The sequence below is a fragment of the Mauremys reevesii genome, linkage group 18 (genome assembly GCF_016161935.1).
Source record: "Mauremys reevesii isolate NIE-2019 linkage group 18, ASM1616193v1, whole genome shotgun sequence".
Lineage (NCBI taxonomy): Eukaryota > Metazoa > Chordata > Testudines > Geoemydidae > Mauremys > Mauremys reevesii.
In genome coordinates, this window is record NC_052640.1 from 26,412,663 (window position 1) to 26,427,713 (window position 15,051).

Sequence of the window (15,051 nt, forward strand, 5' to 3'; positions counted from 1 at the left end):
GTAATGAGTTCCATGGCAGAGCAACACACTGGCATATAGGGACCTAAGGTCGGACTCACTCTTGCCTTGCTCTGTTCAGGAGTGCTAGAAGACAGTACAGTCAGCCTCTGTGGGAGGGGCAGCAGTATACTGCTCTCTCAAGAGCGCCTCTGATTTGTCTGAAGTGGTGCCAACAGGCTCAAAAGAGTCGCCACCTCCAAAATGGAAGGAGGACTGCTCAGACTCAAAGGTAGGGAATGGCAGTACCATGGAGGAAAATGGAAGGAGATTCCAGGTGAAAATAATTAAGGGAAGAGGAGGATTCCACAAAACAACAATAAGCAGAACAGGAAATAAATAGGGTCTTGGTTCAAGATATGTTTTCAATATGATAATTCTACCAAGAGGGCTATGCAATGTACCCAGTCTGCGCTGACAGTAACGTGAGTGTGGACGGGGGTCAGTAAATGCCCAACAGTTTATGGCTGGGGTGAAAATGGAAGACCAGATGGGTGTGTGGTTCTGGGGCAATGTTACTAGGGGCTGAGTCAGAACTACATTCCCATTTAGCTGCATCTCATTACATACATAGCAGGGGTGCAAGAGGTTCCCTCTTCAGCACACCAAGGTTACCAGAGGTATTTCTTACAAGCAAGCAAGGCCAATAAAATCTGTTCAGATCCAGGCACTGAGAAAAATGGCTTCCAAGGAAATGGATACTTTAAGCCCTTGAATGACTAAAATGCACAACTGAGAAACCCCAATATACCCTTTCGCAGCTGTAATGGAACAAGGCAGTGCTGGTCTGGTGCAGCAACTTACTCGTGAGGAAGATGATGTAACTCCACGGGACATCTCTGGGGAAGAAGTTCCCACCTGCAAGGCACAGAAACAGCGCCTTCTCAGAGGGCTGATCAAACTTATGGAAGACAACAAGTCAAGAAATGAATCATGTATATCCTACCTTGCAGCATGAAGGTTTGAATTAGAATCCAGATCCCATTCACAGCTACCACAGTATCTGGAAAACAAAATACACCAGTGCAATGAAAAGTTGGTGGATAATCAGATGTTAATTTTCTAAACTTTTAGGCAGGCAGTGTGGTCTAATGGTTAGGGCACAGGCCTAGGCATCAGAAGATCCAAGTTCTGTTTCCAACTCTCCCAAGGTTACGCATCCCATTCACTATGAAAGCCCCCTACATTCTGTGCTTCAGTTTCCCAGTATATCAAATGAGTATAATAATTTATCCACCTATGTAAAATGCTTTGAGATCCTCAGAAGAAAAAAAAGTGTATTGTTGAATCTCAGTCTAACATACAGTTATTTTTCCTGGTACATTATCCCCTACATTGCCCTAGTATTACTTCTATATTCCAGTTTCTTTCCATCTCTGCAGAATTGTTCCAGGACCTCCTAGCTCCTAGCTCAGTTACAATGCAGGAAGGATACAGCACCATCACAAGGCTCCTACAGGCCTGCTTATAGCGCCCACCATTAAGCCATTGGGACACAGAGGATCCAAGATGTAGGAACTCTCCCCTTCACTCTTTTTCTCTTCCTTCATTTTACCGTCATAATCAGCAACAGAAGCACTTCTCTTACGGAATAAAACTCAATCAAAATTAGAGATTAGCAAGTGGGACAAGGAGTCAAACATGCCCTCCTCTCTAGAGAAGCTTGACAGCAATTCTGCTGCTCTGCTTAGTACAAACTCCAAGCAATACCCCTTGGAATTAAGCTGTTTGCACTTTCTGAAGTACAGCAAACCACGGGAGCATTGTGCGTCAAGTCAGGTCCTTTTATCAACATCCTCAGCTGCGGTGTCAAAACTGAAAGCATGTGAAGTGTAATCACGCACCCTCTGAAATGCAACAGGATGCAAGAGCCGGCTTCTGAAGAAACCAGTCCCATAAAACACACTTCAAAATACTGTATACACTAGTCCTTATGAGAATCCCACATGCACACACACATGAACTCCTTCCCTGATCGCAGATAAGCATAGGAATGATTTTGTGTATTGTGGCTCCAGTCAGAGATCAGGTTCCATTGCACTAGGCAGTGTACAAACACACAGCAGAGAGAATCCCCGCCCTGAAGAACAAAGAGCTGAGTAGGGAAAATCATGATATTTTGTTTTTCACACTTACACATGGCATACTGGAATGCTCGGGACTTCACCAGAATGTTAATGCCTGTATGAAGAAGGGAAATATTACAAACAAATAGATGTTCGTTACAAAAAATACTTAAAAATAAACTCACACGGGTACCAAATACTCCCTCTTCTTCCTCCGTATCTATTTAATGACCTCCCCGACATTAACTGGGCTCATTTTTCATATCCATTCTCAGCACAGGGGCTAGGTAGCACAGTGGGCAATAGTGCACTTACATGGTCTTTCACTTCTTATGCCTTGAGTTCAAATCCTGACCTAGAATTCAAGTGACAGTGATGTGACAGTTCTCACCCTACTGCAGTTCCAAATTTGCCCACATCTTGAAACTAGTGCACAGTTCAAATGGAGATGTCAGTCACTGCCCAGTCCTAGAACAGGGGAAGTGTTCTAACACCGGGCTAAAGTGCATTAACACAGCTGCACAGGGATCTTGTACCAGTAACTGCCTGCACTATCCTTGGTTCAGTCTAGCTGTCCCTCACTAACCTACATATATATTTAAAAAAAAAAAAAAAAACCCACTTATCCAGGGATACAAACTGGTAAGGAAAAACTGGGACACTTGCAACAGTGGCATGTAAAGGATATATTACGTTTAAGGCTGTATCTAGGCCACATTATAACCTCTATTTTCTCCTTTACAGCAGCTGCACATGCTCTGTGCAAATGCTGCATCCACCAGAGTACGAAGACCAGCAACCCCTCGGAGACTGCAAATCCACTCCACTGCCCGCTGCTGTTGGAGGAGAGCTGCAGCCTTGGATACTCAAACCAATCTCCTAGACTCCGCCAGTCCCAGCAAGCTGGACCGCTGCATCAGACTCCCCTGCATGCTGTACCAGAAGATGAATCCAGCAATGGGTGGGTTCAAGGTATTTGCTAAGAAGCTTTCCTTATTTTATAAAGTTGGTTTCCAGGTCAGTGTACAGAATATATATTTGTGTGACAGATATTCTGGCCTGTGGAGGAGGACACCGTGCCTTTTGAGTGGAATGGCAGTTAGCGACTGTGCCTGTCTCAGCAGTTTATCTGGAGTATTTAGACTGTTACTGTATTTAAGCTAGGGGTAGTGTACAGAGAATGTGTTCTTTCAGAAGGCTTCTTTTTTTAAAAAAAAAAAGATGATTTTTGAACAAGTACATGCTTCTGCACATGTTGAATTTAAAACATAAGCCCATAAGAACGGCCACACTGGGTCAGAGCCATGGTCATCTAGCTCAGTATCCCGTCTTCAGACAGTGGCCAATGCCAGATGCTTCCAAGGGAATGAACAGAACAGGGTAATCATGAAGTGATCCATACAGCAAGTTACCTTTAAATATAAGAAACGCTGTCCGTGGAAGGTCATCAAACCAGTGCTCGCGGTTTCGTTTTGCCTGGAAGTGGAACAGACCTGATCAGCAGGACGTATGAGCAGAAATTTATTAAATTAGGTCAAAATTACATCCATAAGAGAATAGAGCAAGACCCATCTTCTCCCCATGTCATTTCGGTCTTGTTCCACAGTCTTAATTTCTCCTCCACCTTCTCTCCATAAACTTCCCTCCAGTCCTCATCCCCTTCTCTCCTCACACTCTCCTCCATTTAACACTTGCCTTCCATTTTAAGCCAACAACTTCATAGAAATTGTAGAAATCCTTTAGGCTGTAAGAGAGAAAGATAAAAGGGTGAATCAGATCAAATCTCGGTGGTATTTGGATTTTGCCATCATGAGTACCAAATGTTTCACTATTTAAGTAAATCAAGTGCCTAACTGTGTCACCTGATTGTGGGAGGGGGGGAAGGTTTTCCATGCCAGACCTTCTTTTCAGAAGTTGCCTTAATTTCTCTTGTTAACTCCTTGTCCAAACTATATGAAAAAATCAGCATTCAGCTCATCCATTGTTTGTGTCACAGGTTTTCCTAAATGCAAGTGGGCCTTAGGAGAGAGTAAAGGCTACCATGTTTCTGCAACAAGGCCTGACAAAGACTGATACAGTCTTAGGGTGAAATCTTGGCTCCACTGAACCTCAAGGATAATTTTGCTATGGACTTCAGTGGATCCTAGATTTCACTTATATTGTAAGCTCTTAGGGGCACAGTGTTTACTTGCATGCACTACATGCATATAAATAAATAAGGTAAGATGTCACCAATATTAAAGTTTGCATAAGCCTCCTGGCTGATAGCTGGGTGATCAATTGTGTCGTTTGTAAAATGCCATTTACAAATAATTGGACCTGAACCGTCCTGGAAGCACAACTATTCCTTTCCTGCTAGGTGTTGGTTGGTTGTTTTAAAAAGGTAGTTTTAAACTTTTGAGCAACAATAAAACTGGTGCAAAGACATGAGATAAGAGACCCCTGTAAGCACATGCAGTAAAAGTGACTGACAATCAGCCTGGCCCAGATTTTTAATGGTGTTTGGATGCCTAAAGATGCAGATTTGAAAAAAAAAAAAAAAAAACAACTTACTTGGAGCCTAGTTGCACCTTTAGGCACCCAAAATCTTTAACAATCTGACTCTTGGCCCCTATCCCATCCTCAGAGCACACAGATGCTGAACTAGCATCTAGATTCACTCCCTTCCTGGGGGTTTAGTTTTATCGGGAAATGAAAACCATTATCTACAACCACATAAGCGTCACCCTAAGATTTCACCCCAAGCTTAGCTATGCCCTGAGTTTCCCTTCAGAGTTTCCTTGTCCTATCATTCTAGGTCTCTCTCCCCCAAAGACACACTCATCTCTTTATATCCAAATTGGAGTTAACTGGACCCACCCAACAGCATGATTCAGCAACAATTACTCTGACTCTTAATGCAGGGTTCTGCAGTGTATTTTGGAACTCCAGGAGAGTGGTGCTTTCGTGAAATGCCAGGGGACATAATCAATTGCCGGTCAACTGGTAACACGTTAAGCTAAAGTTGCATTGCATGTGCAGAAGTTTTCCTTTCTTTGGGTGTCTCATGTCCAAATAGGGTCCTCTGTTTCCCCACTCTTTTATTCCAAGGACCTCTGTCTTCCACCTATCTCCTTCTGCTTAATGGCTATCATTGCAGTACTGTCTCTCCAACGGGGCAGAAGGGAAAGCCACTCATTGATGGGCAGATCATAAAGCAGCAAGGGATCATCACTCTGACACCTCTTTCAAGCCTAAATTCACCTCCAATAGCCCAAGAAAGCAAGAATCCCAGAAGTGTTCCCCGACCCCAGGTTGCATCTAAGCCTGCATTCTGGGATTGATTTTCCTTGATAAGCCACACCATTCCCTCTGACATATGGTATGGGCCCAGAGTGTCATGAATCCTGTAGAATGTCGCCCCTTTTCTAGGTTACAGCAGCAGCATCCTACCTGACTAAAGTTGTATTGCTTTGATTCAGTGCTTTGAAAGTTAGATAACGCTCTCTGGCGCACATCCGAGGCTTATAAAACCGCATCAGCCCTTCAAACTGCTTGAAGGAGATACCAGATGGTCTCTAGAAACACAGAAAGGGGTTGCCATAAGTGATGCTGTAGGAGGAAGCATAGGAACATATAGGCATATAGGAACATATAATTCTCTCTTAGGACTGCTTCTAAGCAAGATTTAAATGTCAGGACAAGATGCCATTGCTACCACCTCTAGAAGGCACACGCTCACTTATTACTCTAGAACCTAGATAGAGGAAGTCTCCTGGGATTAGCTCCTCTGCTTGGTCTCCAGCTCAGTGGAAGAACAGAGAACAATCTGGCACTGAAGTTCTGTCCAGTTCAAGTGCCAAGCAATAGGGCTTCCACCACTTCCCTTGGGAAACCATTCCACAGCCTAAAAGAGCTCACTGCCCGGATACTTTTACTGACACTTAACCTACGCTTTCCCTTTTCAATTTCATTCCATTACTCCTCGTTATACCCTCAGTTCACCATGCTAAACCACCCCTCTTCTCCCTGAGTGTGTACAACCTGCAAAATATATTTATAGGCTTATCATTCCCTTTAGTTGTCACTTAGCCATCCTGTATCTATTGAATCCTTCAGGTTTCTGACCACACTGAACTCTGTCATCAATTACTGGTGGTGGAACACCACCACTTTAAACACTCAGTGTCTTCTGATGTGCTACTGGTGGGTGTCAGTGACAGTTTCCAGTGACACAGGCTGGGTATTTCTTGCACACACAGAGAATATCCCCTACCTGCTTGCTGACAAGCAGGCGGTAGGCGTGTTGTATGGCTGTGCGTTTGTGCAGCAGCAGTGACTTGAACTTCCTCTTTTCAATATCACTGAAAGTGTCAAACACCACAGCAAGAAGCTGAAAAGAAACAGATGAGACAAAGCGGAAGTCAGGCTTTGATCGCTACAGCATATGGCCTCTTATGCCACATGGCGTCTGGACACTTATGAATAAGCACCAGAGAGAGGCACAATAGATGCCAGCAGTATAGATTTTGCTAAGTGCTGTGCTAATGCAAGGTATAGTAGAGTTAATAAGAATCTCTAAGCAACCTGGACACCAAAGGGTTAACGAGAGCACACACCCACAGTTACATTTTTAAATGGTGCATAGGTATTTGGCTACACAGCTCCCATTACCATTAATGAGTCACATAAAGAAGTTTGTACAGTGCCTGTTCATACCAGGACAGTAAGTTCAGGAGAACAGGGGAAGGGGGCTAATTGTTTTTAATCAGATAGACCCTGTCACAACACCACAAAAGATTACAACAGGCACTGTTACCAAACCATTGTGACAGGTGAAGAACTCTACTGCAGTATCAAAATGAGAGGAAGGGGAGTCCCAGCTGCAGTAAGAAACTTACCAAGTTCATAATGAAGTAGAGCTCAATGGAGAGGTACACTATGAAGAAGACACAGGACCAGGGGTTCCGGGAGTAAGATGGCATCATCACATCAGGGAAACTGCCCCCCAAAAGATACAAGCCAACTTATTAGCAGCCAGAATAGTCTCATTCATACAGCGTTTCACACTGACTAGATGATCATACTATGTACAGGAACTGTGTATATGTATACACAAATCAACATCCTCATATGGTTATGCAGACTACGTAGCTATACACAATATACACATTATGAACCTATACATTAGCTGCAAGAGTTTGAAATGCAGTGAAGATTATGTATCCCTAAACATTCCCAAAGTTTGGATGGGCAACAAGGACATACAAAATAGCTATGGTTTATTTATGTTTTAATCAACAGTAATATTTTGCAGTTCTACAGAGATCTTATTCCAAGGATTTCAAGTTAATTAATCCTCACAATCATCCCAGAAAATGCCCAAGCATCATTATCCCCATTTTACAGATTGGAAAGAGAGGCAGAGAGAAGTGAAGTGACTTCCCCATGCCTGTATAGTGTGTTAGTGGCAGACAAAGGAGCTTAACTCAGACCTCTGTATTCGGAGACTTGTGCCTTAACAATGAGACCATCCTTCCCCTTTAGTGGCTTCATAATACTTAAGGGTGAACTAGAGCAGTTCCTTCGGGGCGGGTCACTGAACATTAGGCTGCAGTGAAGTACAGGTTCCCCATTGGGAAACACGGCTCTCATGCTACGGAGAAGAGGTCACAGCGGCAGACCCAGAGGTTTCACAGATAAAAGATCTGCTGAGAGAGACTTTTTCCCACAGGGGAGGGGAAGGGAGGCAGCCCCAGTAAAAGGAAGCATGGACTTACTTTGAAGTGGTCAGAAGAACAAAGAGATTCACAAGGCTGTTCTCTAAGGTACTGAAATACTGAAAGAGAAAACAAATACAAACCAGCCCCACATTGACAGAATTCCTTAACTCATCTCCTAACCTCTCTCAGTAGCTCTTGACATGTAATTGGGTGCCCCTTCTGCAGGCAAACATAAAGGTGTGGCATGTGAAGAGTTAAAAAAATTAAGCTTGTCTGCACATTCCTGTAGGTTACCACCAATAGTGGTCAGACTTGGCAGCTGGAACCTGTGGCTGTTGAGCAGTAAGGCCATCATAGGTTGGGAGGATGAGAATAGGGTTTCTTATACCACTCTTTCACTGCAGACCCAACTGCCTCCCACTTGGGATGGAAAAGTACTATTTCGCTTAGACCTGTGATCCAGTGTCCCAGTTTTGGGGTATCACAAGAGGTTGCCAGCAGCTGTGCTGGGATCACAACTCTTTATTGGGGATATTCACTTACTTATCCAGGCAGAAGCACTAATAGCAGGGCAGCAAGGTACATCAAGGAAATTGATGCATCAGCCCGCAGGTGCACTAAATATGCAGTTGCGTGTAGTGGGTGATGTGGTTTGCCCTGATTGGATTGAGACATCAAGAAGAGGGGGTGACAAATGTACTGTCCCCTTTTGGATTTCCTGACATTGAGGGGGTATCATTTACTCTTTCCCATTGGGGTCTGATCCTTGGTTAACGACATTAAAAAAAATAAATGGTCAGTCATGGCCCTCTGTCCTCCTTATTGCTAACTCCAATTAAAAACTGCACCGCCAGAGACAATCCATTCAGGAGAAAAACAATATCAATACCATATAGACGATCTGAATTTGGTTTTCAAGATGACCAAATGGATCTTAAAAAGCTAAGTCTGAAGAATTTGTTGTTTACTTACGGGATCTGAGTGGTTAGAGGAAAACAGATAAAAACCTAGAGAAATGGAAGAAGGAAATGAGAAGGTGGGGCGGGGAGGAGAAACACATTTAATTTCAAGCAACAATATAACGAAGAGTCACTATCCTCAAATCGTGGCTATAAAACTCCAGAACATCAGCTAAATGCTCTGTTATTTAATATCTGTATGCAGCAAAATGCATGTGCACAGTGCTTTAGAGAGGATGAAGATATAGGATCTCATTCTCCACTGCACAGGCACCTTGTGTCAGCATTTATACCTATGCTAAATGGGTGCAAGTGAGTGGGGAATCCTAACTTGGTAGCACTGTACACATTTTTATACAATTGTAAAGGACAAAAAGGTGTGAGAATCAGGCCCACAGTCCCCATCCCAGATTAATCTGGAACACTGTTCTAAACATAAGGAGCAGCATGGAAGATGACAGACGGAAGGTATCAGGAGAAAAGGTGGCTAACGGAGACAAAAAGGTGCCCATGCCCTTGTCACCAGCACTGACAAGGAGGGATAGCTCAGTGGTTTGAGCATTGGCCTGCTAAACGCAGGGTTGTGAGTTCAATCCTTGAGGGGGCCATTTGGGGAACTGGGGCAAAAAATCTGTCTGGGGATTGGTCCTGCTTTGAGCAGGGGGTTGGACTAGATGACTTCCTGAGGTCCCTTCCAACCCTAAATATTCTATGATTCTAGGACATGCTTCTGCAGAAGACAGCAGGATTTGGTGAATCCTTTTTTCCTGATTCGCCATTCCATCCCTCTTTTCCCCGCTTTCATTACTGATTTTATTCCATCTTGTTTGGTTTTATTTTCTCTTCCCTTTCTCAAACCTCTGCTTCCTCTCTCCTTCCCACTTTTCTTATTCCCTTTTCTCCCCTACTCTCTCTCCCCTTCTCCAAAACAGCAAGAGGTTCTTCAGTCCAAAGATTTGGCACCTGCCCCCATAGTTGAAGATCCCCTCATAGCCTTTCCCAGCTAGTGCTACAAAGGGTCAAGAGACCCAGAGAGCACGCTTTCATTTCACAAAGTCCCATGATTTGACTGAAGACCTGGCATGCTATAAGCTTGGACACACTGGCTGACCCTTAGTCTGGGCAGTGACTGTTTTGCAGAAGAGGCACTGTGTGCCACAAGCTCACCTTCCTTGGCATACTTAGTCACACAACTGTTAAGCTCTCTAATACCATGAAGGTGAAAAGGTATTGTATATGCTAAACAGTGCCAGTTCCGATACTGTAGACTCCTTGTACTTACTAACATACATTCAAATGACCCCTCTGAAAAGCAAATTCTCTGAGACTCTCCAAGGATGGCATTGTACAAGGCACAGTATAGACAGTAATTTTCAGAAGTTTAAATTGAACCTGCAGACTGAAGTTGCTTAAGCAGAACTTGGAAGTCGCACACACAGCATACAATAACTCCTTTTGGCAAAGTTCCCTGTTTCCCTTGTCACTTGTGATGTTAACTTATGGGGCGGAAATCCCTGATTCCTATGTTTTCCAACTCTTCACCTGCCCTCATCTCCCAGATAATTATGAAATGAATCAGACAGAAAGGAAGTGAAGCACTCATCAAGACATCTTATGTCTATTCAGCTTTACATTCCCCCCTGCTCTTTTGTGGCACATAGACAATTATTGCAAGGTGCCATACAAGAAAGCAGATAGCTTAACTTTTCACAAAGGCAACTTACCTAGGATGGCAAAAATCACCATGAAGAAAAGGAGGAGGAGGAGGATGTCAATGAAAGGAGGGAGAGACTGGAAGATCTGTCGCAGGTTTCTGAAAAGGAGGAAACATTTATTCCAGATTTTAAACTGAAACCTGTGCATGTGCACCAGAAAGTGAGGATAGATCAATTCTACATTGGCAAGTGGATAAACTGGAGAATCTAGTCAGTCTTTTTCCATCTCTGACTTCAATGACTGGGAATGGAATGCTCAGGATTTCTAGCACAATAAGTTCTGTTAGCTCTGAGAAATAAGAATCTCAAACTCATTCCCTAGACCCAGGTCTCCCATGCAGCAGTACAATGCTACATGGTCCCCAGAACATCAAGTAATTTTCCAAGCCATATTTAGTTTCTTTGCAGTCAGTTTTCAGGTAATGCATGTGATACAAGTTTCACCATGTCAATTTCTTTCTGCAGGGTTAAGACATACAGCCTCCCAATAGGGCCAAAACAGGAGACTTAAAAGGTACAGTAACATTTCTGAGACTGCCTTGCTACTATTCTGCTCTCTCACACGTCTCTATGAAAAAGGCCTGGACAATCACAAAGCTTTAGTTTGATCTCCTTCTCAGTCATGACTGCAGGAATCAGCCAGTTGGCCAGGTAGCCAGTCACCTTCTGACCGCTCCACAGTAGCGACAGTCCACCAAGAAGATACACCGCAAAGCTCGTGTTATCCGGACGTGCGAGGTCTGACGCACCAAAACCACTATTGCTTCTACAAACTGCACTAACAGCACACAGGTCTGCAAGGAGGGGGAAAAAAAAGGGAAGTGATCAGCATTACAAAAGGTAACTTCCTCTTCTTCCCTCCCCATTCCCGATTAGTGAGACAAAAATCTTAACGTTGGCTGAACTGTACGTGTGACAGCCAGTATAGAGAAAAGCAAAAGAGCAGAGTTGTAGTGTTCAGGCACAGACAGAGAAAGCATGGCCTGCATTACTCTTATGCCATTTCCCAACAGCCAGACAATGGAATAGCATTCGCGGAGTGGTTGTGAAAGTGTATCCTGAGTGGTACACATTCATAGATAGCTGGTATCCCTGTGTACTGTGTTCCACAGTTTTGTAACTGTGATAACCAGGGAAAGAGATTTTTAAGGCGGTGAAAAGAACCCCAAAATTCAGACATGGACAATAGCTCACACAAGTTGGGAGACAACTCAAATGCCCTATATTTAATAGCCCAATATTTATTCTGGTTCTTTGGTTACAGAAGACATTGAAGGAGAAATAACATTGAAGACAGTCAGGCAGTGGGGCAGGCAGCTTACCTTAACCATGGTTCGTTTGTGTCTGATATAGGTGTAGAAGCCCATCCATCTCATCTTCATAGAAAGTTCAAAGACCACAACCACTAATGCAAAGAGCTCCAGGGTGGCATGGATCTGCAATCAGACCACCAGTAAATTTTACCTCTCATTTCCACTGGTTCCAGAAACCAGAGTTTTACCCTCCCTTCTCAAGAAGCTTGTGGCTTCTGTAACAAACCTCTGCTTTGTAGCAGTCAAGCTTTTTCTACAGAGATAGAAGACCTGAATATAGATTGAAAACATCTGCACAATCAGAACAAACAGTCCTCTGTCTGTCTTTTAAACATTCTTAAAGTTAGCCTTGCACTAATATTCTAAGGGTTAGATTAATGTTCAGCATTAACTGACAACAGCTGCTGAGCACTTTGGACAAATCCAGCCTCATCTCACTTAGCACTTTCTCTAACAAGGGTTACCTTTGATTGAAAATGTTTTCTGTTTGGTGTTATCCCAGAAATAATGTGTGATAAACAGTCAATGAAAACTATTTTGCCATTTTTGATGAGCTACTGATGCGTGATAAGTATTTCCATGTAAATTAGCTCAGCACACTTTTTGCACATCTCAAAAGGATGTAGCTCAGAAATGGCTTTTTTTTTTTTTGGGAAAGATCCAAGTTGGCATATACCCCCCAATGCAGTACGGGAATAAGAGCTGGATGGAGAAAGAGCTTGCATATATGAAGAAGTTATGGATGATCAGAAATAGCACCCTGAACAACCATGGTTATAAGCCTTAGCACTTAATTGTTAGGGTCAGCTTCTCTGTTTGCAGGTGCAAGCTGCACTCACAAATCAGAGTGCTTGCACTTCTCACTATCTGATCTGTAGCCACAATGAGGTAGACACACAAGTCCTCTGATTTGCACTCATAATTCATTTTTGCAGACACACTGCACCCACAGAAAGGGAGGCTAGGCCTTTGAAAAAAATCTAACCATAAAGCTTCAAGGCACTTTAAAATGAATTCTCACAAACAGGGAAAAGTAAATATTTTTATATCCATTATAACCCTTGGGAAACTGAGGCACAATGCTTCAACGACTTGTCCACATTACAGGAGGAATCTGAGCAAGAGCTGGGATTAGAATGCTATTCTCAAACATACCATGGGACAAAGATCTGAAATGTTTGCATTCTAAGAGCTGCTAATGATTTTGTTTGAATACATCATGGGTAGTATGGTCTGGGATGATGGCGGCCTTTAAAAGCATCATACACATGTCCTGTCTTGCTCGTTGACCTGAGTGAGCCTGATGTCATGGAAAAGGAATTCTTCTCTATCCATATCCAGTGCAAAACAACACTGCTTCTGCGCCCCCCATGCCCTTAAACAAACCAGATGGTATTTCTGGTGCTGCTGCCTTCTCTCTGTGCCCATCCACTCACGTCATCATTCTTTGACTGAACTACGTACATAGATGCCCAGACGAAGCATGGGGACAGCAGGGGCCTCGCAGAGGGACAGCAGCAGGAGCAGCAGTGCCGTGATCAGCTCCATTAGGTAGAAAAGGTGATTGTGTACAAAGAGGTAGGCAGCCAGCGCTTTGGCATTCTTAGGGTGGGTGAAGAATTTATCATTGTTTTCTCCTTCCTGTAGATAATAATAGCAGCAACATTACTAATGTTTTACACTACAAGAGCACCTTCCAACCAAGGAACACAAATCTTACATACATCGAGTTAGTTTCATAATTGCCCTGTGAGGGAAGTAGTGTTATTCCCATTTTACAGACTGGTAAGCTGATTCATTGAGTGGTTAAGTGTCTTCTTCAAGTGGCAGAGATAGGACTAGAACTCAGAAGCTTTGGGTCCCAAGGCCTTGCTCTAACCAGTAGGTAACATTGCATATACTATACATGAGGCACACCCCATTTTTTCGTGTGTGTGTATATATATATTTCAGTAGTACAAAATACATTAAGAGCTGTGAGCTTCCCTTTTAGAAAGCTACTAGTTTCTTAGGAAAAGGAAGTGTCCAGGTCATTTTGCAGGGTAGCCAAAGAAACTTAGCTAACACTTCAAATAAACTCTGGGGTTTTATTTTTAATTATTTCCACATTTGTGACTTCCCACATCAAACTGATCAACTTATCCTGGACAGAACTCTAAAGAACTCAGATAAGCTCAGGGCCAGCTGGTTAACAGTCATGGTTTCTTATCGTGACCTCACAAAATGATTGTGCAAGGAACATCCTTTTGTAGAACACAAATACTGTCCAGTACATTCTGGAAAGGAATGTGGGAAGCTGGAGACCATGAAAAATTAAAGTAGTCTATACGCTGATGTGTCATTCCCTCTTGCTTCAGGATCTTAACAACATTAAAGTTCAGTTACTCCACTCCAACAGTTTGCTTGCAACCGATTTACAGCAGGAGCTTTATTAGTACTTTATCTCGTAAGAAAAAGACTGCTGTGGTTCCAGTGAGCTTATGTTTAAATAGCTCTCAGTCTTTCAATGTAAGACCATCAAGGGCGGCTCTAGGAATTTGGCCGCCCCAAGCAGGGTGGCACGCCGCAGGGGGCGCGCTGCCAGTCCCGCGGCTTCAGGGGACCTCTTGCAGACGCGCCTGCGGAGGGTGCGCTGGGAGGGCGGCAGGCGGCTCCGGCAGACCTTCCGCAGTCATGCCTGTGGGAGGTCCATCCGAGCCACGGGACCAGCGAACCCTCCGCAGTCATGCCTGCGGGAGGTCCCCTGGTCCCGCGGCTCCGGTGGACCTCCCGCAGGCATGACTGCGGAAGGTCCGCCGGAGCTGCCTGCCGCCCTGCCGGCAAAATGCCGCCCCAAGCGCGTGCTTGGCGCACTGGGGTCTGGGGCCGGCCCTGAAGACCATCAAGCAGCCACTTCTATTGTTTAAACTAGAGGTTCGCACACTATGGACCAGTGGTGACCTGCAGAGCACTTGCTGGTTTGTCTGAAGTTGTCACCTGGTGCTGGCTAGTTTTTTCCAACTGGGACTGTTAAATATGTCCGTAACATTACATTTCTAGGTAAGGCAAGCAATTGCTGCAGTTATTATGAGGATGTTAAGCAATTATGGATGGGAAGTTGGTACTTGTGGTCAGGAGTGGGAGATGAGGTCAGGTCCACAGAACAGTTTTTCCATTAAGAGGTGATTGACACTATAAATGTGAGCTAACAATCCCAACTACACATATAAAATGATTGGGTCTAAATTAGCTGTTACCACTCAAGAAAGAGATCTTGGAGTCATTGTGGATAGTTCTCAAAAACATCCACTCAATGTGCA

The 15,051-nt window shown here is 43.8% G+C and overlaps 1 protein-coding gene across 2 annotated transcripts in view; it reads right to left on the bottom strand.

The window, feature by feature from the left end:
- TPCN1 (two pore segment channel 1) overlaps positions 1-15,051 on the bottom strand; it is a 57,908-nt gene that overhangs the window by 19,115 nt on the left and 23,742 nt on the right. For both annotated transcript variants that reach the window (XM_039504562.1, XM_039504563.1), the window contains exons 3-16: positions 13,217-13,393; positions 11,762-11,875; positions 11,103-11,233; positions 10,449-10,537; positions 8,738-8,772; positions 7,823-7,881; positions 6,944-7,043; positions 6,319-6,435; positions 5,496-5,620; positions 3,759-3,807; positions 3,476-3,539; positions 2,134-2,178; positions 944-1,000; positions 802-855 (exon numbers count right to left, since the gene is read on the bottom strand). In XM_039504562.1, coding sequence (XP_039360496.1) covers positions 802-855; positions 944-1,000; positions 2,134-2,178; positions 3,476-3,539; positions 3,759-3,807; positions 5,496-5,620; positions 6,319-6,435; positions 6,944-7,043; positions 7,823-7,881; positions 8,738-8,772; positions 10,449-10,537; positions 11,103-11,233; positions 11,762-11,875; positions 13,217-13,393 — 1,216 coding nt within the window. The remainder of the gene's footprint in view (positions 1-801; positions 856-943; positions 1,001-2,133; positions 2,179-3,475; positions 3,540-3,758; positions 3,808-5,495; positions 5,621-6,318; positions 6,436-6,943; positions 7,044-7,822; positions 7,882-8,737; positions 8,773-10,448; positions 10,538-11,102; positions 11,234-11,761; positions 11,876-13,216; positions 13,394-15,051) is intronic.